Raw genomic sequence first — 24,856 nt, 5'->3', positions numbered from 1 at the left:
AAAAGCATGAGAATTACACTGAATGGCATCTTATTGCTCAGAAGAAGTTGTTCTTGGACTAAATTAAATAACTGTTCTGTAGGGCTTATGACTGCCATTTCCTCTAAATCAGAGAGGATGGCTGGACTGACCCTCTGTCCTAAGGCCTTGTGCAGAGGAAAAGGATTTTTTGCAGCAACTGTTAGGCTGCAGATTAAAGACACAGCAGTCCTCCAAAACAAAGAGTGTTCTCTAAGTTTGGCAGATTTCTAGAAACTGTTTAGGTTGACATGGTAAGCAGTAAGTACAGCCGAAAAGAAGACTTGAAAGTGGAAAAATGCTTTTTTCCATTACCTAGTTCCTATGATTGCCCAAATGATAACACTAACCAAAGGGCAGATTAAAGAAAATGAGAAATTCAGACTGCAATTATGTGGAATTCATTTGCAGTGGACTAAAGCTCATTGGGGTCATCAGAAACAGGATGATTGGGCCTTGCTCTTAAAATCTGTGCCATATTATTTTGAACTTATTTTGAGTCAACATTATTATGCTAGACAAGAGCAATTCTGGATGGAGTAGCCTGGAGCTCAGAATTTAGAGAAGCCATCACATCCTATCAAGTAAATCATAGTCCAAGCAAAGTTATGAGTAACTGTACTCAGACTGTAATTGTATCTGCTTCTACACCTGGTCTGAATTTTGCACAATATCTGAACATGGCATCTCATGCTCAGAATAGCTGTCTTAAATTCAGGGGTCAGACACATGAACAAGTTGATCTTCATGCAATGGAAGCTAAATGGTGCAAGCAGGATGGCATCTTTAGTGCACTCACAATTTTAGCCAGTGCAACAAGGGGGTATACAGATTAATTAGACCATTTTTTTCCTAAAAAGATGCCTCTGAAATAATAATTCCGGGCAACTGGAATTGGGTAAACTACCCAACCAGCAACTGGCAAAATGCAGAAACTACTCCCAATATCTGTTTCTCAGCAGATGAGCTGTTACTAAAGCTGTTGTAAACTGCTACTGTCTCTGAATCAAGAGATAACCTGTTTACCTATTCTAAGCTCATAAAAATGAGTTTATTTCTCTGTATTTAATTCAAAGTGAAACACCAACTTTGAACAACTGAGAAAAGATTAAGGATATCTGTTAAAGAGAGACAAATATATGGCTTTTTGAGAATTTTGAGAAGGTCTATTCTGATACCATTAATTGCCATTGTCTGTTATGATTCCTTGCATCACTGTAGTGTTTTGGAGTCCTCATAAAGACCAACACCAGGACTCCATTGTGCCAACTATGTTGCAGTTTTGAAGAAGTGATGATGGTAAGGTATTAGAACAGTTCTATGAGAGGGCAAGATCTTACTCAGCTGAGTGGTACTGGCTCCCTCCCCTTAAAGATTGTTCAATTCATTTAGTTTAATTCACAAAGTGTCTGGAGTCAAATTAGTTCTTAATTTGTACCTCCCCTCCTCTCACACCTGAAAAAAGCACTTTGCTCCATCTGGCTCAAAGGCTGCTTGTGCAGACATCTCATCTGCTTCCTTCATGTTGGTGCCACAGCACAATCTCCACCAAAGAGAGCTCTTTCTGAATTCCAGACATACTGGGGGTTTGGACTGGAGTTCTTTCTCTTCCTCCTAAATTTTATCTACAGAATCCAGAAATAATTTTAACTACTGGTGGTATGTGAAGCACATGACCGTGCCTAAGAAAAAGGACTACCTAATTGAATTAAAAAAGCTACACTGAAGATCCCCTGAAAACCCTTACCAAAACTTTGCAAATCCTGAAAGCCTGAAACTTGGAAGAGATTCAAACTTAACTCAGCAAAAGCTATTAAAAAAAAATAAAAAATCTGTGGATTATAAAATGAGTTTGCCTTTATGTAAGAGGGTATGTGCAATATGAGCAAGAAAGCAATGAGACAAAGAACAGACGATAAGACTGCTATTGCCATCCATAAAAAACATTTTACTGAAAGTAGCAGTACATGAGGTACACGTGCGATGTGGCAGGAGATCAGGGTACAGGGAGGGACCCAAAGGACAACAAGCACAAGAAGAAACTAAACAGACAGAATATTTCAATTTTCAGTTAAGGGAGAATGATGCTATTCTCATGCAAATTATGCTCTGTGATGCTGAAAGGATAGAGAAAGAGCATTCACAAGAGTATAATGAAAGAAACAAATAGCTGTGAACAGATGAAGGAGAAACTGAAAGCTTCATATTCAGGGAATGAAAAAGGTAAGACAGAAAGGGTAACTTGCAGGATGTGGAATTCTTCACTTCGTTATGCTTGTCTCCTCATTTCCTTGCAATTTCATGATTGGTAGAATTTTATTTGCATGAAAATAGGATAAGAATTCTGCCCTGCCACATAGGGAATGTGTGAAGAAACAACTGGGTGAATTTTACACTGAATGATGAAACCCGCAGCTCTCAGTTCAGAAAAGCTTGATTCCTCTTCAGGGAACACTACACATTTAGGGAATATCACTTGATAGATTGGATCAGGTGTTTTACAAGCATCCTATGGGTCCAGTCTGGTTCTTAAAATTAACACTTGTAGCTGTGGTGATCTCTTTAGATAGAGAAGCTGCATTAAAGAAAAACTAAAATTCTCTGAACATCATGAAGAGGCATTATCTCCTGACCTTGGATAAATCCTTTCATTTAAAATGGGAAAGGAAAACAATGGAAGATAGTGCCAGGAATTCTGGATAAGGTCAGAGTCTTTATCGTCAGCAAAGAAATGAAGGAAAGGGATTTTTACAGGAAATAGCACATCATTCACAAACTCAATGAATAAAAGTGACGGTAACTGAAGATGAAAAGATCTGCCCTTGGGAGAGAGAGAATGCATGAATGACCTCAGGGATTCCCTTCCCCCTGTTTGTTATGATTTCATACAGCAAAGTAGAACTGACAGAAGGAGTTAAAGCAAGGTCTTGGTTTCACAGTCAGTAACTGAATTATAGAACCTCCTAGCAATATGCCTGCTAATGAAATGTTTGCAATTCCTTATTGATTAAAGCACAAAAGGATTATGGTGCATACAGAGACACAAGCTTGGTTTTCTGACAGTGAGCATTTCTAGGTTGGGGAAAAGCCATTCAGAAAAATAAAGACATATGTTAAGTAATTTGAAAGAGTCCTAGGAGACAGTACAACAAAGCTAGGTACTGAAGTACTGAAGAGCACTGGAAAAGTGCTCTTGGCTTAAAGTGACCCTTGGTATGCTGTAACTGTGATAGAAGTTAACTGCTTTGAAAGAACACTTGAAAACAAACACTAGCTTGTCCATCATCCTGTTCTTTGAGACAGAAACCTAGGAGTAGTTCTATTTTGAAAGAAGACAAAAATAAAGTCTGCAGAATCTGTTTTAAATTCACATTGGAATGAAACAATGTAAGACTTTTGGAAATTTTCTGAAGCTCATACACTCTCTACTCCATTGTTTGGTAGTTTAGGCATTACATTGCATGTTAGAAACCCAGGTCACATTTTGTATGATTTTATGTTTACTGAAACTGAAAAATCCCTAGCCCTTATCAGGCTACTGATTACCAACAATGGCCCAAAGGGTGGAACACATACATGAGGCAATAATGAGTTAGTCTGACTTTACAGACCACCATTTTCCTTGAACAGGGGTGGCAATGCACTGTGAAAGGGTCTTTAGAATAATTTCCTCACATTTCAAATGAATATTCTAACAAGTACATCCTGTCTGTGTACGTTATATCTTCCTATTTCTGAAGATCATTGCAGGCAAAAGTACTATGAAAACCAGTTTCCCCACAAAACCTACTTTAAAGAAAAAAGGCTTTTGACAGCAAATGCTCATCAGATGACAAGATTCTGTTAAGAATGTGTGGCTTCAGTACTTTATACTGTTCTATGGCTCCTTTTCCTGATCTGCAAAGAAGCTAAATATGGCTCTACCACAGAGTTCTGAAATCCAGAAAATGGTGGATTTCCTTATGATCTATACTGTCACTTTGTGGTTTATACAGTATTTCAACAGAGATGTTTGATTTTGGTAAGTTATTCATACTCAGTCACCAATGGAGAAATCTTTGGATGCTGAAAGACTACAGAAGGAGAATTTCCATAGTGATATGCTGTCATTTTAAACACGTCAAGAGAAAATAAAGTTAACTATGAGACTCTGGTAATTGTAGTTAACTTTCTGGATTCTGTTTTCCTGTAATCAAGAAAAAGCTGAATGTCTCTACTGAAGAGAAAACAGTGATTCCAAGAGAGTCCTGTGTGTTATACAAAGAGGTAGAAGTAAAACTAAGCACACCAAAGAAATTAGAAGTTTTTTTGTCAGGTGCTCCAGACAAGTCAGTCAAAGCATGCTTGATGTTTAGGATGAATAGGGCAGCCTAATCCTTAGATAACTGGGGATTAAGAAAAATTGTCATATGGCTGGCTATTAAACTCAGATGACTCAAGGCATATGATATTGAGTACCACTTTTGGTTCAAATGGGTAAACCCAAACTCTAAATTTGTATATTTCTCTGTCTTTTTTGATGTAACAGATATTTGAATGCTTGCTTTTTCTACAAATGCTGTAAATCATGGCACAAGCTCAAGTTTTGGGTTTTTTATTTAATATGATATGAGCAGCTCATAAAATCCTTTGTAGGTACTGAGCAAAGGATAGGAAACCTAAACAGCTTTGGCCAGGGCAGGATAAACAGTTACGCTGGCTGATGTTTCCAGGTACATTCAGGAGGCATAAGATTGGATGAAAGAGCTGACCAGCACACAGAGAAGAGAGTACTGGCATGCCATTAAAGCGGCCCCAGCAGGACTTGCACTTGTGATCTATTATTCTGAACTGGCTTTGGCTGTTTACTGCAATGTTTTGGATCCTTGGAGTTGAGCTGATGGGGAACTGCAATTTCCACAGCAAGCAAAGGCAAACAAAGAGATGAATGATTATTCCCCATATAACATGCAGGGAAGATATTCTCTGTCATATACTGGTCCATGGCAGAAATGCCCAATTTGGTTTCCACAGCTCACATCTCTAGTTATTGCTGTGCAAAGGGAATGGTCTTAGCTGACTGCACATTCATCTCTCCAGGAAGGTAGCTGGGTGGAAATGGCTGGAAATGGCTGGAAAGCCACTCCTAAGATAATGGAAGAGAAGACACCTGCAGAAATAAAATGATTCTTGCACAAGGGAAAATACAGAGCTAGTGAAAATTCTACCTTATTTGCTGGTTATGTGCCAAGAATACAGCCAGACCAGAGCCCTGCTTGTGAACAACTCCTAGGAAACCAGGGATGAAGTGTAATACAGGTGCACATACATCCCAGCCTGGCAAAGATGGTTCTTGCTGGTTTCCAAATGGCACCACAGAAGCAATCTAGGCAGAAGTAAAATTGAGAAGTAACAAAGACCAGCACAGTTCTCATGCACTTTACAGCTTTTATTTGCATTTCAACTGAGAGTAGAATACTTTGGAGGGTTCTTAGGAACCAGCTTCCAGGGAAGAGAATTGCATCACTCTCTTTGAGGTGGGTTGCAAATAACCTTACTGATGACCCAGGAAGTCGGTGTCCAATGGCAGAATCCTCAACTGCCCTGACACAAAATTAATTGAATATGTCTCATGAAGGAATGAATTTCTGTGCAGTTTGGATTTCTGAAGACACCTCTAGCAATGGTGTCCATTTTGCTTTCCTTAAGCATGCAAGGGAAATTATTACAATTCCTCAACTTCAGGATGGGCTCATTGTCCTGCTGCTCTTTGCTATACTCAAAAGTACTTTGTACATCCCTCTTCTTGTGGCAAGAAGGGACCAACTTTTTATCTTCTAGGGCTAGAGCAAGATCATTTTATGGTCAAAGTGAGCTCTTACAACAGTCATCTCAGGGAAGAATGGAAAAGGGAGTGAAGGTGAGGAAGATGCATACTTTTGGCAGTTCTGAAGTCACCTCATGTCAAACCCAAAGGAACCTGATCCACTGACTGCTAAAGAGTAGAGGAAGGAAAATGAAATATAGTGAGAAATTAGTCAAGTCTTCCTCTTCAAGAAGAGCTGACCAGAGGCCAGGATCTAACAAACAGCCTGCACAAAACATCATGGTTGTGTTCCTAAAACACTTTACAGATTCATGCAGTCTAATAAGGCCTGGGATGATGGCAATGTACCAAATGACTGAATTTTTAAAGACAATATGAAAAAACATTTCATGAAATTACTTGGTTCAAAGAGTTGAGGTAAAGACCAGCCAAAGAGCAAAGCATTATCTCTGACTACGAGAGGAGGAATAATCTAAATTTCAGACAGTTCTACAGTTCTTGCTCCTCAAAGAGGAAGTTTCCAGCTGCCTGTCATCTCTTTGTAAGCACTTGACTTATTTGCAACGAGGAAGCCTGATGGCATAACTGATGCCATGAATTTTATTTCTGTGACTGGAATATCATGTTCTAAATAATGGTTTCTAAAAGAAAGCTTCAGGATATCAACAGACAATTGTTCTATAAAAATCTTGCAGCCTTTTTGGAGAAAGACAGTAGCCAAGGAGAATGATAAGCCCATAAGATTTGATTATTTACAATTTATTTAATGATAATGTGCCAGGCTGTTGGATGATTTATTTTAACATTTGTAGACTGTGACGGGGCTGTTTGATTTATGAATTCTATCCAGGGCTATAACAGCAAAAAGAGATATGGAAACATGAATAAAAGAAACTTTCATTGCTGAAGATGTGACACTGGACAAAGTATTTTGAAGATAAATGAATTAGTAGGGTTAACTGGAAATTTAACTGCTTGACTGGTTAACTGGTGCTTCTGAAGTTGTGTGCCTATACTAGAATGGCTTTCATACAGGTAGGTAGGGCAGATATACTGTGATTCACACTCATTCTGGATTTAGACTGAAAAATACGTGAAATGCACCAGTCCACTCCTCTAACCAGGTAGGGCAGACTCATGCTATGCTGCTATGACAGAACAGTCGTGACAAATGGGGTCCCAAGGAAAAGAAGGTAAAGGAAAATGGAGAGGGTCTCTAAGATGCTCCTAAGAAACACACAAAATATTTTCAGAAAAAATTCTGTTATGCAATTTAAAACAGATATTTTAACATAATTTCAAGAGCTGAAGGCTGTGCTCAACTAACTGCAAGATGAACCATACCAGATGCTTAAGAAGACCTGAAGACATTGATTGTGCCTTTCTGCTTTGTAGCATGTGCAAGGTGTTCTGCAACAAAGGGAATGTCAATGTGCCTTAGAGACGATGGTACACCTCTGGTTTTGGAGCTGTGTACTTCTGCAGGATCAATGTCCTTCCCCATCTACAGAATGCTCATGGCTCAAGGTCCAGTTTACAGCAGCCACCACAGAACCAAGGCAGAACCTCTCCAGGAGCACCCCTGGATACAGCTAAGGCTGCGCTGCCTCCACACCATGATGGCAATGGCCAAGGAGAAGTGAAGAAGAGGAAAATGAGCTCTACGAACATTCACGGACCAGGAAACAGCCATTCAGTGCCATCTCCGTAATGGAAGCACTCTTCACTCTGAATCCAACTGTTTTCCTCTGATCCAGGAAAATAAGTGACAGCTGGAAGCCCTCAGGGTCTGTCCAAACATTACAAAAAAGCTGGATGAAAATTCCTAGACATCTTTGGACAGTTCTAAAGGGAAGTTTCTTGATCATTGGAGAAGACCAGTTTATCATCTGCCTCATAAGATCTAGATAAGGATGCATCTAACAGGAAGGAAGACTGTGTATTTATCTAATTTTCTCTGTTTAAGATTTAGGCACAAGTCACAGGACTACAGCATGACTTGGACTCAGGCCCCCTGTAAGAACCAATCTGAAACACAGAGGTGGCCGGTCTTTGTGCAGCAAAATGACTGCTATAGGCAGCCTTGTCTCACAGCAACACTGTTCTGAAGCAATCTTGCCAAACTTATTCTGAGCTGACATTAAGGATTATACAGATCATAGTCATTTTGATAGCATGCAGCAAATGACAGGGGACTAGCAATTATCATCTCAGGACTTGCAACTGAAAGCACCTTTCATCAGATTACTAAAATTACCCAAAGTCATCTACATTTCCAACTCTCCCAAGACTGCCTGCAGGAGGATCAAAAATCACACTCCATTTAGAAAACTGGGAAAAAAGTTTCCTGAGGAGCCTTCCAGAACTTCTTAAAACAGCTGCTTAGAAAACATCTGAAGACATATGGAATTTAATGGAAATGCCACTACACTTTGTAACTAAGACTGTATTAAAAAAAATAATTCTGAGCATCAGCAATCAGCAGAAACAAACAAATAGAAAAATCCCTAAATATTAAGCCAGCCAGTCAAATCTCACTCACTAGTTAAATTTCTTTTCCTCTCTAGTTAATGTTTTCTAAGGAATCAGTGGTTTAAACACAGCATGTCCAGAAACTCTCATCTCTCAGCTGATACCTGCTAATACAGGAGGTACTACAGAATTCAACAATGTATTTTGCAAACTGGATTTTAAACTATCTCCCTAGGCTTTTTTATAGGGTCTATGTTCAGCTTGGAACCTGCAGATGTGCCATAATTAAAAAGGCTGTTACTAATCCTTTTAATGCTAAACTTTTTAATGCTATTTTTCTGGATTCTTGGAAGCAGTGTGAACTTATTTTCAGGTTGGATATTTATTTTTTTCAGAGGGTGAGGCATCAACGCATTGCACTATGTTGCTCAGTACCTCTAGAGAGTACATACTATTTGTGTCTGGGGAAACTCACCATTGAGACCCAGAGGACTGCATTTTTCAGTGGTCTAGAGGCCTTTTGGCTTATTTATTTTCCTGACTTCTTGTAAGACTATGAGTCTTACTGAAATTATAGCTAAAAGTGTTAACAGCACATTTATAAAGCAAGATGAGCTGTCTCATAGCTTTTGTTATATTAAAATATTTAAAATTGTATGCCATTAAAAATAAAGCTATATGGGTCACTTGCTAGGTCTGCAAACTAACAGGAAAATAACAAACATGGATAATCTAAAAATAATGGAATGTATACCCAGGTTTTCACATGAAAGAAAATATTTTACCTCAATCTTGTCATCTAATACCATTACAGAATCATAACACTATGCCATTTCCTACACAGTGGTTGTATGCTGGCCTCTGGGTAAATAGATTATTTCTTATAGACAAGACACAAATTATATGGAAAAATTATAAATATTTCCACCTAATGCAACTATTAGCCCAGCAATCAACTAAATATTCAAAGTGAGGCTTTGGTCTCCTTGAGGTCATCATTCCAGATAGGTATGGATGCTGACAGGCAGAGCTGAGCTGTCCAAAGGCTAGCAGAACAGTCTGTGAAGGACTCAGTGGTCTTAAGAAAATAAACAGCAATCCTGAGGGAAGAGACCAGAATTTTGTCCTGCCAGAATCTCTTCTGTGGTGATGAATTCCTGTCTTGTAAGTGGATTCATTGGATACATCTCAGCAATGGTCACTATGTTCAAAACTTAGTGGAAATAATTTTATGAGGTGAGTAGGGCATCAGAGTGGAAAATACAGAGAAATGAACCACCTGAAAACCTCCAAGCATCATTCAGCAGTCTGTGCTACTCTGTGTTCATTGTCTCTTGCGAAGTCTGGCAGAGGCCCAGCCACTCAACCCTTTCTATTCCCAAAAGGCCCTCCTCACTAACAGCCAGAAATGTAAAGTGAAGGAGATGAGCATAAGAGTGTGCAATGGGTTAACTGAGAGCAGAAGCTAAAGAATTCTCTTCACTGTTCAGTGCACTTCCTACTGTCTTCCACTCTCGGGCTCCAACAACACAGAGAAACAAGCCATGCCTGAGAAAGAAGAATGTATAGAAGCTCACTAGTCACTAGGGAAAGATCTTTCAGTCGTTACTAAAATAGCTGCACAAAGGAAATCAATGAATTTCCAGTCATAATATTTGCATTTCACTCAAAAGAACAAAAAAATTTAGTTAGGCAAACACGCTTGTCAATTTAACACCACAGATGTAATAGAACATTGGTTTATATCATCATCATCATCATCATCATCATCATCATCATCATCATCATCATCATCATCATCATCATCATCCACTTTTAAGTCAATACATAGGTCTGCAACAGGAGATTTTTCAGGAATTCTACAGCAACACATACACACAAATACACAAATCACATGTAAAAAGTAGCTTGCATAAGATAAGTAAGGTTAATGGCAAAAGCTTCTTTCTATGCAGAGAAAATTGAACATTAAAGCTGCAGCATTAGGAAAAAAAAAGTTTAAAAATAAGGAATGAAGTCGTACAACAGATGAGAACTTAACAAAATTGGTGACCTTTCCACACAGAAGAAATCAGGTTAAAAAAAACAAAACAGACCAAACCAAAATCAAAGGAGACCAAAACCAAATGAGACCAAAAGAGAACCACCCCCCCGACATACATACAGACAAAAGTGAGAGCACAACAAAGGAAGTGGAAGAAAAGTGTTACCCATAAGTAGCCGCCGTTTCACCCGCTTGTCCACATCAGCTACTGACGTGGCATTGTACTCAGAACTCTCAATTGCAGCCTCATCCTTCTCTAAAACACAAGTAAGGGACAAACATGGAGCAGTTGGTTAATCACAAGCCCAATTTTCCGCTGCCTAAGACAGTTTCTTGGCATGGCACAGCCAAAGCCAAGAAGCAAGGCATGAAAGCACTAAATCCCCGTTAGAGAGTTAATTCCCTTTGAGAACCCAGGGAAAAATTGAAGGGTGTTTAGGGAAAGTAGGAAGAAAGAGGGTGAGAAGGAAGAATGGTCAACTCAGAAGTAATTAACCACACAGAGGAAGCTGGATTTCTACTGGAGAACAAGACAGCTAATATGGGTGCCCCAGGGAGGTGTTAATGATGAAAATTAAAATTCAGGAAGGCTAGTTAAACAAACTACCAAAGACAAACTAGGCTAGTGGGGGCACCAGGATCTGAAGGTGGGAGGCAGAAGACTGAGACACAGAGAGAGAGCGAGAAGAGTCCGGTGATGGATGGGCACGGATGCACCATAGCCTTGTACACATCGACACACTGAGAAACAAAACAACAGCATGCAAATTAAACAACAACAACAACAACAAAAATAAACAAACAGCAAACCAAACAAACACAAGAAAAGATCAGTTTGGGCAGTGCTGGTTGCCTGCTTGTCTATGAAACACTACTAGCTAAACATTCAACGCTAAGAAAGATGTTGCAAGAAGAGGGTTTAGTAATTTTATTAGCATGCAGTGAGCAGGATGATGTCATCAGAGGTCACTTTACAAGATAGTTTCTGACATCCTACATGTAAGAGTTTCATACATAATGAAGACTTTGATTATGCTTCATTAGAAATACACAGAAACTGTCACAAGTGTGGGAAGAGATGATCAGTAGGTGAAATAAAATTAAAGATTTCTGATACAGAAGAGCAATGGAGAAGCAGCAGCTGGGTAAATAAAATGATTTGTAGGAAAAGGGAAATGCTCATTAGGAAAACAAAAACCAAAAATGCAAGTGGGGACTTTCACATGCAGCAAACATAAAAAAAAAATGGTTAAGACAAGCAAACGAAGACAAAATATGTTAGACAAAGGGTCAACAAGTATTTATCTGGCATTGCAGAAGTTTGCATTCTTGCAGTGATGCCTGGAATATATACACCACTGAAGACAGCAAACACTGGAATCACTGAAGTGAGGAGGAGGAGGAGGCTGGCAGGTTTTGTTTGTGGCAACTCTACATGGTTGAGTGGTAACAAGAAGTTGTTTTGTTTTGTTTTTTAACAAGTTCTAGATGGATCAGGCTGCAATAGAGGCTTTTGTTTGAGTTTGTTTTTTTTTTCTCTGTAAATAATTAATAAACGTCAGTTTTCAGACAAGACAGGCAATCAGGAACCATCACCAGAAAGCAGGAATAAAAATGTAAAAAATAAATAAAAAACTAGAAGTATTCTAAGAGAAAGAACTATTTTAGAGGGAAGAAAATCAGCACAGGGAGTAATATGTGATTTACATCACAAGACCAAGGAATGTAACATGGAGTTGTATGTATCACATTACAAGAATGGGGGAAAAAAAAAGTGAAAAAAAAATAGATGCAATGTACACAGCTTTTAAAACAAAATTTTTACATGCTGGAAAAAATAAAACAGCAATCCAAGGAAATTAATGAACAGTAATAAGTAGAAGATTGATTATCCATTTAATAAAACCTGCTCTCAAGGCTCTCACTCTTGCAAGTTCTCCACATCTGGAACTGCCACAGGACAGGGACTGTACGATGGACCCCTCTCTGTTATCAGAGACACTGGCTGAGTGATCCCCTGCACTCAGACACACCTTGTGCAGACAAAAAAGGCAGAGCCCAGCCCTGAGCCCCATTCAGCTTTACCTATGCCAGCATAAACCTCACTCTACCCCACAACTTGTGCAATTAAACCCCTCAGGAGTGAGCGAAGCTTTGGGCAGCCGTGGAACTTTATGCCATGGATCTGACCAAGACAGACTGGCTAAAGGTAACTGACAGATTTCCATGGGTTTCAAATGCTCTGTCTTGAAGTATAGGAGAGAAAATATGACAAATATGTGTCTGTGTTTTTTTAACCTCAGGAAATGACTAAGAATTTGTAAGAACTTGAAATTATACAAACCAAAAAAAAGTCAACATGTCTGCAATGCCAATGAAAAACCATTATGGATTTCAGGTTCTGATCTGTGAGTGAGTAAGAATTTTCAAATGTTAACTTGCACTATGCAAAAATGCACTTTATAATTTATTTTTTTTTACATTTAGTGAAAAGAAGTGGTGCTAAGAAAGTTATACATTTTATAATCATAAATATTTGCAAAGCATCTGCCAAGATACTACATGTCTTGACTGGCTTTTCCCTACTGATATTCTGAATGAAAGCTTAGTCACTACAAGTGTTGTAGTTTTTAGAACCAGGGAAGAAAGCACATAAAGGATGACTCCCTTTCCCTGGTAACAGCTCAGAAAGGGAGGTAATTTTTCTAACCTTGCTCAATCAAGGAAGTCTTGACTAACAAAAGTGAACTGAAGAGCTGAATTCCATTCAAAATGATGAATGTTCTACACCTTTTTACTTCAAAAATAATTACAGACAGAAATGAAAGTTACAAGCGGGTAACAAAGGGATACTTCATTAACAAACGTTTTGACAGAACACGCAGAAACGCTTCTCTGTGTGCCTGGCTGAGCCAGGAGCTGCTGGAACACCCTTCTGGCAGCGCTGGCAGCACAGAACCCCTGTGGGACACACACACGCGCCCACAGACACACACGCACGCACACGGCACAGAAATTCTGAGCAACCCAAAATCAAACGTGCTGCAGATAAGTACTCACCAATGCAGGTTCGGCCATCTGAGTGCAGGGCATACTTCTGATGACAACCACACACAGGACCAGTATCTGTGTCATCACAGGTGTGTTGGCAGCCTCCATTCCCATAGTTACAGGTTACTAGTTAAGCCCCATATGAATGTGTATATATGTATATATAAATAAAATGACAATGAAACCGATTAGTCTTGAGAGCCTTTCAGAACATAGAAGAGCAGTAACATACCAATATATAAGGCAACATAACATTTGTGTTTGCAATTATTTCCATTTCTTCCTTCTGCCCCCTCCCTTCTGCCTGTCTCATGCCCTAGCCTCAATCCATACCGAAGGAAAAAGGAGAAAGAAAAATAAAAGCATTTTCCTCACTCTATTTGTGTTAATAACTTTAGTGCAACTCTTAGCCAATTCCATGTCTTCCTAAAACTACATGCTTCATATCCATGATGAAATTAACAGACTACCAATATGAATGTATAGTTTCAGGTCTATAGGTGGCATCTCCCTTTTGTTGCCCCTTCATTCTCTCAGGAGACGGAGCAGAGACCAAGCAGCAAGAACAAAACCACAAAAGTATTGAAATCTACTATATCAAGTACTGCCTCCACTAAAGCAATGAGTTTAAAAATAAAACAGGAAATGTTTGGGTTTCTTTTTTCTTCTCTGCAACAATAATTACACAGTTGTTATGGCTCTGCCATGTGCTGGCCTCAGCCAAGAAAGAAGCACTGGAGATGCCACTTTCAATTCCAGGAATATAGTGAAGAACAGTTTTTAGCAATTCAAATGAACTCTGGTGCAAAAGTAGAAAACATATATTAAAACAAACATTTTTTGTGAGAATAGGTAGAATTTTGAAGGTTACACGTATTAATAGATCAGATTAAATTAATTTCTTTGTTACATGATGGATTTAATTTCTGCCAGGTAAAACAAACCAGATTTAAAATATTAAGTTGGCTAGCACCATATAATAAAGCCTCTCACTTGCCCCTGTGTCTTTTCATCCTTTGCACACCTTGATGCTGAATAGCAGTTCTGATCTGAGTGATTTCTGAATTCAATTCACTGTCTTCATTTTGACTTGGTTCTTTATTGGTAAACATATACTGGCAAATATGGGGGAAATCCAATATGCCATTATTTAGTTATATACTTTTAGTTTCAGAGGACTTAAATGTTTCAAAATGTTATGGTAATTTAAATGCAGACTGCATTTATTTAAACACTGACTCCCCGTAATCAGAAGGAACTTCCTCAAATTGGTCTTAGCAGAATTTTCCTTCTAGATAAGAATTTATAAAAGAGGCAGGGTAGCAAGTTGCAATATACAGTAAAAACAAGATAATGATTAACAGAATTTGAAAGTCATGTGTCTAACTAAAATCTGAGGTTTTATCTAATGCAAGAGGGTTAAGTTCATATATTTTCCCACTGAACTCAGTGACCCTGTTTTAATTCTAGCTCCTGAAAATGGAGTATACCAGAATTTTCCATCACAGTAACTAGAAATGAAATATCCCACCTCTGGTGTGAGTGTCTTAGTGCTGAGCAGCCATGCCACTCTCAGTAATCACTGAAATATTTAGCCTAAAATGGAACAGTTCTAAAAAAAGCAACTGAGGTAGACCCACCACAGCATACCCAACAGAATTCCCATTAAAACCTCCTGTAAGTATGGGAACCACAAGTTTACAATTTCAGTTCCTGAATTCTGGCAAAGACCACAACAGGAATTGTCAACCTCTTGAGTGAGTGCTCACCTGAGGCCACTACAGGTGCAAGTATCCTTGGTCTTCCCACTTACACTTGGAATAAAACCCCTTGTGCAGTTCAGAGATAGGGAATAGCCTCAGGGCCTGGTGGCAAGAATAATCTCTGAGAAGAGAGACTGCCTGGATTCCCACCTCAGTTTCCAGGAATATCACTGTTCTATCCAACTGGAGAGAATGGCAGTAAGAAAGATTGGGAGAACCTGCGTGATCCGTGTTCCCTTTTTGGAGCCTGTTTGTGCACTAGGCTGGAAAATGGAAATTCTGGGCTCAGTCCAACCAGACAGAAGAGGGAATAGACCCCAAATCATGAGAATCCTAAAGTTGCAAGGAATTACATTACGAAACCTCCTAAGCAACCCTCAGGAATTCTTTCTCCTTCTCCACTTTTATAGCTTACTAAATAATTTATTTTTATGAAAAAATAGCTGAAGCAGATCAGTCTTTTTTGCATCCAAAGGAAGTAACATTTCTTCCCCTTCAATACACAGTAATATTTTAGTTTTTATTTTTGATACAAAATGGACAAAATTCTATGTCAAGTCTCTATTCTTAAAGTTTCCAATTAAGACATGCATATTACTTGACCCCATATGCCTCTAGGACTATCTGGAGTTTCTATCCTTGTTGGACTGCAGTGCAATCACAAATTAACTTAAGGGTGTTGTTTATGACAGATGTTTAAATACATTTCTAGCCAACAGTATTTTTATTGAGGATTTTAAAGTGCAATCAGCAACAAAGTATGTATTTAAAAAATGTGACTGCAGCGGTTATTTTTGGCATTCCTTGCTGAAAACCTCTGCCAGCAGAGATGAAAATATCTTAACACTCTTGCTCTGACCCATGTAATACGACGAACTTTTCCTTACCATATTTGTCTATGAAAAAAAAATTGCACTAGACTGATGGCATTTATAGCAAATCCTGCAGAATCACACACTTTTACAGCTTCCCTGCATATTAAAGTTACTGGTTCCCGTTCTACCCAGCCCATGAATACACATGTAGGTCAGTTCCTTTTCCTGTCTCCTAGAAACAGTAGTAAACCATGTTTTTGAAGGATTTGAATTTCTGTCTAGACTACAATTTATTTATTTATTTATTTATTTAGAGTAACTTCAGTCAACGTTTTCAAATTTGACAGCTCTACGGGTGAAATTGGTACAAAATCGAGTTGTAAAATATGTCACTTCAATTTTCTTCCAGCCCTCATTCTGTGGCAGTAACACACTAGAAAGTTTCTCTTGCTTAGAGGAAGAAAATCATAATTATTTAAAAGCAAATGGACATAATTTTTGTCAGAAAGAATTAAAGCAATAATAATGAGAATTCATGAAGTGTTATTTTAAGAACGATTTCTGATAAATTTGGACTCTGCAGCTATGCAAACAACTGTGTGCTCATTCAGAATCTGTGACATTAAAGAGGGAAACAGAGGCAAAGTGGTAAATTCATGGTAAAGGCATGGATCACCTTAAAATATCATAAATCATGTTAAAATGAGAGGCATGGAAAATAATGACTTGTTTTTGGTTTATTTTAACCAAAGGAGAATATTCACATATCTGTTAGAACTCAGACATACTTATCCCCACATGGCAGATTTAAAACCAGAGTAGTACCATCTTTTGACAGTGCTTCAGCATTTGCATTTGTCTAAAGTGCAGTCAAAATGCTGGGCTCTTTCCCTTAGTGGGAGAAATGCCCTGTGCAACAGAGAAGCAGAGAAGCCCTAAAGTGACACACACCCTCTGTGGGACACGTCCAGTGCTGGCAACCAAATCACCAGTCTGTTTTCCCAACAATCTTCCACGTGGATAAAGAGCTTTAGGGCTGACACTGGGGTTTCAAAGTGCCTTCAAACCAGATTAATTCTTTTCACTGACTACAATGCTTAGGGTCTTGGGCTGGCCAGACACCTTTCCGGTCCTGGCAGGTGGCATAATGGCCCTACTTGTCCACCCGTCCACGCTGGAACCAGCAGCAACTATTCAGTTTGACTAGGCTCAGCCTAACAGTCCTGAGACACAGCTTGGCATGTGGGCCAGTGCTTACACCCAGAGACATATATGGACTAGTCTAGAAATGACATTTTGATCATGAAAAAATAAGAAATAACTGTCTGAAAGAGAAATAACATCTTTAAGAACAACAAGGATTTTAATGTACATATTCCACTAAGTATAGGTATTGATATTCCATGCTAAACTCCCTGTAAGACAGAAAATACAAGAATTCTAACTCTACAGCCTTAATCCTGTTTTCAGTGCTTCTTTGAAGTTTCACAGAACCTTTCTGGTTTCTTCCATCTTTCATGGCCATGACAAGAAGTACTTGAAAACATATGGCCAATTATTTAATCCAGCATTTATTACTCAGTAACCTAAAAAATTGCCCAAGACAATGGTGTCCTGATCCTGTCCACATGTGGACTAAAATGTATACCATGGTTCAGATGCCACAGAACTTGTCACAAGACAGGTATCTTGTGTTTTGTAGAATGGGCTTCTCAAATGGGCATATTGTCATTCCAGGCACTGTTTCTTAACTAAATTGCCCATTAAATACATAATTTACATAAATATATGGGTGGGCACCTCTATGTGATAAAGATGTGCATAGAACATTGCTTACACAATTTTTTTCTAGTATGGCTAGAAAAATTTACATTTTTAACATTCAGGGGATCATTGTACTGAAAGCAAACTGTTGCATGAGGACACTGTCATGGCGAGCTGAAAAGATGCCACTTGGCATAGGGAGGTTGGAATTTTATTGTAAAGTACTAGACAAGATTTTTAGAATTACTTTGCACTAGCCTTCCTGCTCACTTAAATCATTATAATACAAGGTGGCAGACAGAAACATCTGTAGATAGGGTTACACAGCATTTTTCATTAAAAGATTCAGCTTTTACTTGTTTATAACTCTTTCAGGTTGCATCTTGCAGGTATGTGAATCTGCTTTAGATTTCCTCTTATTTTTAAGCTTCCAGCTAAGAAAAAGAGGAACACAAAATGTCACAGTTTGTTCACATTTGGGGAAAAAAATCTTCAGTTTATCAAAAACTTTTAATGCGATCATGCTGAGGAGCAGGATCTTGTATCCATCTTATCATGGATACAGATGTAGAAAGAAGAGGTAAATTCCCATGTTTTTTTCAACATAATCTGCAGCCAAATTGAGTGCTCTGAAGTATCTTCTTTCTGCTGCCAGCAAGTATCTATAAAAATTACTGAAAAAGCATGATCTTCCTCTGGGCTTGTGTACACCAGAGGCCATTAAAGTAGTTTATGGGAGTAGCAGTAAACTTCCAGAAGCTGAAGTTTGCTGATGTTTTGGATCTAAAGGATGCAGCTCATCTGAGGGATCACATATGGATCTGTGTGATTCTGCTTGTTGTAGTTTTAGATGGCCTCTTGTTCAGCCTCAACACTTCAGTGTTTTCTCAACATGTTGGGCAGCTAGAAATTGCACACTTAAAATTTACACTAAGAAACCATTAAGACTGCAATCTTAAGCATAGACCTATTGTGTCATGATAACTCTCCTTAATGAGAAATGCAGAAAATGCTCCTCTCTCATTTAGTGCCTAGTGAAGCTGGGGAAAGTCAGGGATGTGGAAACAGCTGGGAATCTTTTCTCATCTGCTGCAGAGTGAGTAGCAAACCGGAAATGAACTGTCAAGAAAGAATGGTCTTGTTCAGGCAGTGAAAAGAACCCTAAAAACTCTAACCTATTTCTGCCTTCACTGTGGAATTCCTACTTAGAGTTTGGCAAGTCACTTGAATCTCTTCTATTACAGGTTACTGATATTATAGTCCCTTCTCTACGGCATTTGCAACTACAGCTGGAGCCATCAGGTATTTGACTTGGATCATAATAACATCCTGTAAATGCTTAGCTGGGTTCTGTGTGGCTCTTGTTAATCACCTATCACTACTCAGTGACTTCATACCTTTATATGCCTTTATCTTTGTAAGATGGGAAAAGCAGTACTTTTTAACTTGAGAAGAGTATTTTGAAAATACATTACAAATGTCTACAAAGCACTTTGGTATTACAGTAATGACTATCATGGGAAAATCCTCAATAAAATGAAAAATTTTATGTTCACAATAAGGTTTAAATACTGTGCAGCAGGAAAGGATGATGCACAGTATTTAAAAAAAAGAATCCTCTAAATTATGGAGAGGAAGCTACTGAACACAAGCCTGTTTAATGAGCACTGACCATCATGGACACTGAATGAAGCAAGAGTGACTGCCTCATCAGTATGTGTAGGTAAATGATAAGATGGGATGTGACTATGTAACTAGCATGTAATGACAATTATGTGATGCATGCATAAAAAGCATGGAGCCTCCCTCCAACTGTTTCTGCTTTCTAACTTATTTTAACATCTTCCTTTGAGGAAGACTTGAATCATTACTAAAGGCCTTGGGCCAATAAATTTGAAAACATCTCCTAGTGGTCTGACTGATTTGTAAACTGGCTGATAGAAGTTCACCCAGAGAGGTACTAGGTGTACTAAGATGTTCAGCAAGCTCTGACAAACCCTGAAAGGCATGGACTCCTGGGGGACCATGATAAACCAGAATAACTGAGAGGGATACAGGGTTTTACAAGGTTTTATCTGACCCTTCCAGTCGCTGTTAAACAGGGCTACAGACCCAGTCCAGGCTGGCAAGTGGGAAGTGTCTAGCTCTTCAACATAGCTGCACTGAGTAGTTGCAAAACTGCAGGTCAGGATTTATGCCAATTCCACTGAAATGGTCAGCTGTGAAAATTTTTTTTAAAAGTTGAGATTTGGTTTCAGAATTAGGCTTCTATAAATAGCCTGCTGTAATCTCTCAATTATTGTCCCAGGCTATCCGGCTACACCTCTATACTTCTGTGCATTTTGAAGGACAAGAAGTAATTATTTTAAACAAGACTCTGGATCATACTTGCAGAATGTGTTGCAGGTTTAGAGGTTGGTGTGCTTCAAAGTAAGCTCTGCAGCCTTGGAAAACTCAGTGTCCCTATTTAGAAATCTGTCCAAAAGTGAACCAAAAGTTCATTATACTTCCAACTACAATTTGAACACCAGAGGGCAAAGAATAAATCAAAGTTTTTACTCTATTAAACCCTGACACATTTAGAAATAATGTTTCAGAAAAGGCTCTAATCCTTCTGCCATCATCTATTACTGAAACTCCCAAAGAATATAAGAATTTGAGGAAACAAATAATAACAACATAACATCCTCCCACACTTCACCAATGTAGCTGATGTTGCACTCCAATTAACAGCACATGATATTCACTTCTAATAAACACCGAAGATGAAAATTACCATAAAGGCATTTTTCTCTGTGCTTTTGCTTTTGGTCCTGTGTAGCCTTTTAATATTGAGCACAAATCAGGCTCTACAATACTCTATGGCATTTCTTTATGACATTCAAAAGTGATTCTTTTCACTTTGTACTTGGGAACTAATATCATCTATGTGTGTTTACATAGTGGAGATCTCAGGTAGGAAAAAAAATGAAGTGTAAGAAAGACCATCTCAAAAATACTGCCCCTGTGCAAAGCAGCAAACATTTTATATTGTTTCACTGCGCTTTTTTTGTCTCTCTCAAAGCTACCAAGTAGGAATACAAGCTATTGGACTCAGATCTAAGACTCACTGAGGCCATCAGAAGAGTCAGTTCTGAAGCTTTCAGATGACGATGCTGAGGACAATTACTTGAACCTGTACAGAACAATTTCTAATTTTGTGGGCTAATGAGCATCTTTAGCATCCCAGCTTCAAGAATACACCACTCTGGCATGTTCTCTAAAGAACAGTATATATGATGCAGCTGCATGCTTTCCAAGTAATAATTCTAGACTGTGAGCAGTGGAATCAAGACTAGGGCAATCATTTCTGTCTTTGAAAAAAAACTGCAACTGACACTCTTAATTTGATAGCTCTAGTGGGGTTTATCATTAAATTCATTGATACATCCACCTTTGCGGACCTTCAAAATACTGCAAGCCAGAATCCACTATATTTTATTTGTATTGCTTTAAAAGGAAAGTCTGAATTAAACTGATCCTTCAATTTTCTCCATTCACAAGAAAGCAGAATAGTTATCCTTTCGATAACTGAGCCACTGCCAGCATTTTATTATTCACTCCCTCTTATCCATCCCCAAATGCATCTTCTAGAGCAAAAACCCCCTCATTACTAAAATTGCAAATCACTTTTGGCCAAAACAAAGTTAACTTCTTCTGGAACATAACAATGAAGAAAACAAGACATTTTGGGGCATCTGAAATTTAATCTTCATCTACCTACATTTGCAGTCCTTCTGGTTTTTGGCAAGTTCAAAGCCAGGTCTACATTCACAGGCAACCCCACCTTTGGGTGTCTCCCGGCAGATGTGTGCACACCCATGATCTTTGTTCATACAGTTCATACCCTCTGTGGAAAAGGAAAGAAAAATTGAAAATATTAGTATTAAAATCAAATTACAAAATTATTATGCATATCCAGTCCTCCAATAATTTTATCCATTACTTTTACTTTTCATCTGGACCATGTTTCACAAGACAAAAGAACAGAGCTGAAAAGATATATATAGTCAACAAAACAGTATAATAAAAGACATGCTCTGGGGTAAATGTGGGCACTACTGTCTGTCTCTGTTTCATGTAGAAATTTGGGATTTCTCTATTCTGTATCTATATTCTAATCTTTCATTCAAATATCAGGGATTTAAAGGATAGTCCAGGAAGTTGTGTGTCCCACAGAGCTGAATAAGTGATCTCACTGTTTTTTTTTTCTTGTATAAATTCAATGGCTGTTACCGTCTGGTGCATTTTTATCTGCCTGTTAATGTGCTTAGTATTTTCTAACATACAAAATCTGCCAAATATTATAACCAAGCATTTTTGCTTGGATCCATTTCTTTGATATTTATTTTACAACTCAATTCTCTGTCATCCACCCTAAACACATAAATCGTAAACACAGCACATCTCCAGAAAACCTACTACCACTTTTCTCTTTGACTCTATTAAGGAAAGCACACCAGCTGTTCAACAAACATCCAAGTGCCACGGGTGGATTCCTGCTAATGCTTATGCAAAGGAAAAGTATCAACCAGCTTTCTTTTAATTATCACAGAGACAAATTCAGCTTTCTAAACCATGTCAGTGATTTGGATACTGAATGCATCTTATACTCTTAGAGCCTTTCATTATTGGGTTCATTCAAATCCCACATATTCACAGAAATCTTGAACTCAGTTCTTATGGGTCAGCATCTAACATTCCTTGTGTGAACGAAGGCTAGCTAGATTTGCATTACAAAGCCTTCCTAGACTTCCTCTTGGATATCTGACCTGTAAAGGAGAGACAAATTGTCTCAGAATACACTGGCAGAGAATTCACATTGTAACTCAGCTAGCTATGCTGAAAACCTTGTGTGTTGCTCAAAATATGAGCAACATATGTCCTCTAAGTGACATCAGGGAGGACTCTGCAACTCATGTAGCATTTTGCAATGTGTCTGCTCCTACCTATTCCAGGTTAATTTCTTAAAATTACTCCAGTGCATAATGTTCAACTTAAACCTACAGTGTGGGTGTGTTGCAAGTAAATTTTTTTTATGTCTAGAATTTTGAGAAGGAAACGCTACAGAAAGTCAGCCAGAGATTGCCTCAGGGTGACAGAAGTTAACAGCTTCAAGAAGTTATTCACACTGCTCAGCTTTACCTCTGAGACGTTTGTATTAGCAGAGTAATGAAAAACACACATCACCAGTCTGATTGGATATTTTTGTTCACCTCTCCTACAAAATACACTAGGGCCCTAAATCTCACCACCTATGAAAACCAATATTATAGACAACAGATGTATTTATATCTTCTAAATTCCACTCTGGGTTGTCCTTGAGCCTAAAAACTTGCCAAAACATAGTAAGTTATTATAATCAAGGAAGTTATTCTTTGTAAACTGCAGCCTGGACAACAGATGCTGCTCTGAGATACAATACACTCTATATGCTATATAATATACCATCCTACACATCAAAGTGAGGTATGAAGGCTTTGTCAGGCTGAACAGATACAAGAAACCTGGGAATGGCCTTATTGAAGGGTTTGAGGCATTTTATAATCTCTTTCTCTCCACTTCTCCCAACAAAGGATTTCAGACACAATGCGTTTGACAAACTGCATTCCTGTGCACTGCACTATGCTCCGAAAGGGATCTGGGAAAGATAACACATGGCTGATTGAGTCCCACTGCCCAGGCTTTGAGAAGAGAGGAATTATAGAGATGAAAGCAGACATTTAATGGCCCACAAGTGTAATCAAGCAAGTGATTTTCAGTGTTTACTTGCAGATGCTGAATATCTGCCTTTATGGGAAGACAGAAACTGTGAACTTCTGAAAATATTGGGAGAAATTGAAGATCAAAATCATTACATTTAGAAACAAAAGTGATCCTGGTATTTGTGTGTAAGACCACAGTATTTTAGTTACTGTATTAATTAATCCGGCTATTGTATTAATCAGAGTTGTCTAAAAACTATTTCAGTTCCATATTTAGCTAGAGAACTCCACAGAAATCTCCTGAAACTGAAAATAATTATTTTAGAAAATATTAGGTTTTTTTTTCTGGTGAAATGAAAGACCATTATTTTTCAGTTGAAAGCAGAAGCTCATGCACAACAAATATTCTCATTTTTATTCCAGTATTTTTCAAAATCCCTAAAAATTAAATTACAAAAAGCTTCCTAAACAAAACCTTTTTAGTCTGAAAATATTAGTGAAATAAGAATGCAGCAAATCAATATTTTGCCTTGCTTAAAATGCAATCTAACCTAAAACTGTGTTAATTTGAAAATAATTTTAATCATTCAAAATTCTAATTCTTCAGCAAATACAGTATTTGTCCGGATGTCTTCTGTATCAATCTACATACACAAATAATTTATGAATCACCGCTGATAAAGTTTACTTTTTTGCAAGTTGACTCTTCAGGCAATACTGAATCTTTAATGACACAGTAAATAAGTAACACTAAAAACACAAAAATAAAGTTTGGATGTAATCCAAACTTTAAAATCAACTAGAAATGCATAAACCACCTCCAGTATCTTCCTATACTGGAAGAAGGTGTGCTGCTGGTAGTGAAGAAATGCTCTGATGAGTTCACACTGCTGCCACGGGAACAGAGAGATGTTTAAGTTTTCATCTCTCCTCACTCGTGCCCCCTGAGAAAGAAAGCTTTGCAATATTTTAGTTAATGTTTAGCCGCCACCTAATGTGCACATGCTTTTCCTATAAGGGGCACAGAGTGAATAACAGAATAGGAAAACTCCCTAATATTACTTTTCCACTGCCACAATCAAGGCCAAACCACCTTTATTTGCAGAAAGGGGTGGAAAACTACTCATTCAAATAAAAAAAAAACCCCAAACATCATGGAAAAAATGTGTGGGATTCTGCTGCTCATTTATGTGTTTGAAGTTTTTCTCTTTATAACCATCAGCCCCATCAGCAGACAGGTCTGGCACCAAGAGGTGCCCTGTGCTTCTCATGGTGCCCCTTCATTGAGCTGACTAATGTAGTACAGAAACAGGACAGAGAGGAAAAACACCCACAGAACTATTTGAGGCCTCTCCCAAGTCAGTACAGGATTATGCCCA

At 38.3% G+C, this 24,856-nt stretch overlaps 1 protein-coding gene across 1 annotated transcript in view; it reads right to left on the bottom strand.

Moving 5' to 3' along the window:
• Positions 1–24,856, bottom strand: part of LOC131592319 (signal peptide, CUB and EGF-like domain-containing protein 1) — a 199,591-nt gene that overhangs the window by 68,158 nt on the left and 106,577 nt on the right. The window contains exons 5-7 of the mRNA XM_058863740.1: positions 21,497–21,622; positions 13,401–13,517; positions 10,507–10,596 (exon numbers count right to left, since the gene is read on the bottom strand). Of these exons, the coding sequence (XP_058719723.1) occupies positions 10,507–10,596; positions 13,401–13,517; positions 21,497–21,622 (333 nt within the window). The remainder of the gene's footprint in view (positions 1–10,506; positions 10,597–13,400; positions 13,518–21,496; positions 21,623–24,856) is intronic.

This window comes from Poecile atricapillus, chromosome W (genome assembly GCF_030490865.1).
Source record: "Poecile atricapillus isolate bPoeAtr1 chromosome W, bPoeAtr1.hap1, whole genome shotgun sequence".
In the NCBI taxonomy this organism is placed as follows: domain Eukaryota; kingdom Metazoa; phylum Chordata; class Aves; order Passeriformes; family Paridae; genus Poecile; species Poecile atricapillus.
The sequence above is the reverse complement of the archived record's forward strand: the minus strand, read 5'-3'. Positions and strand labels throughout refer to the sequence as shown.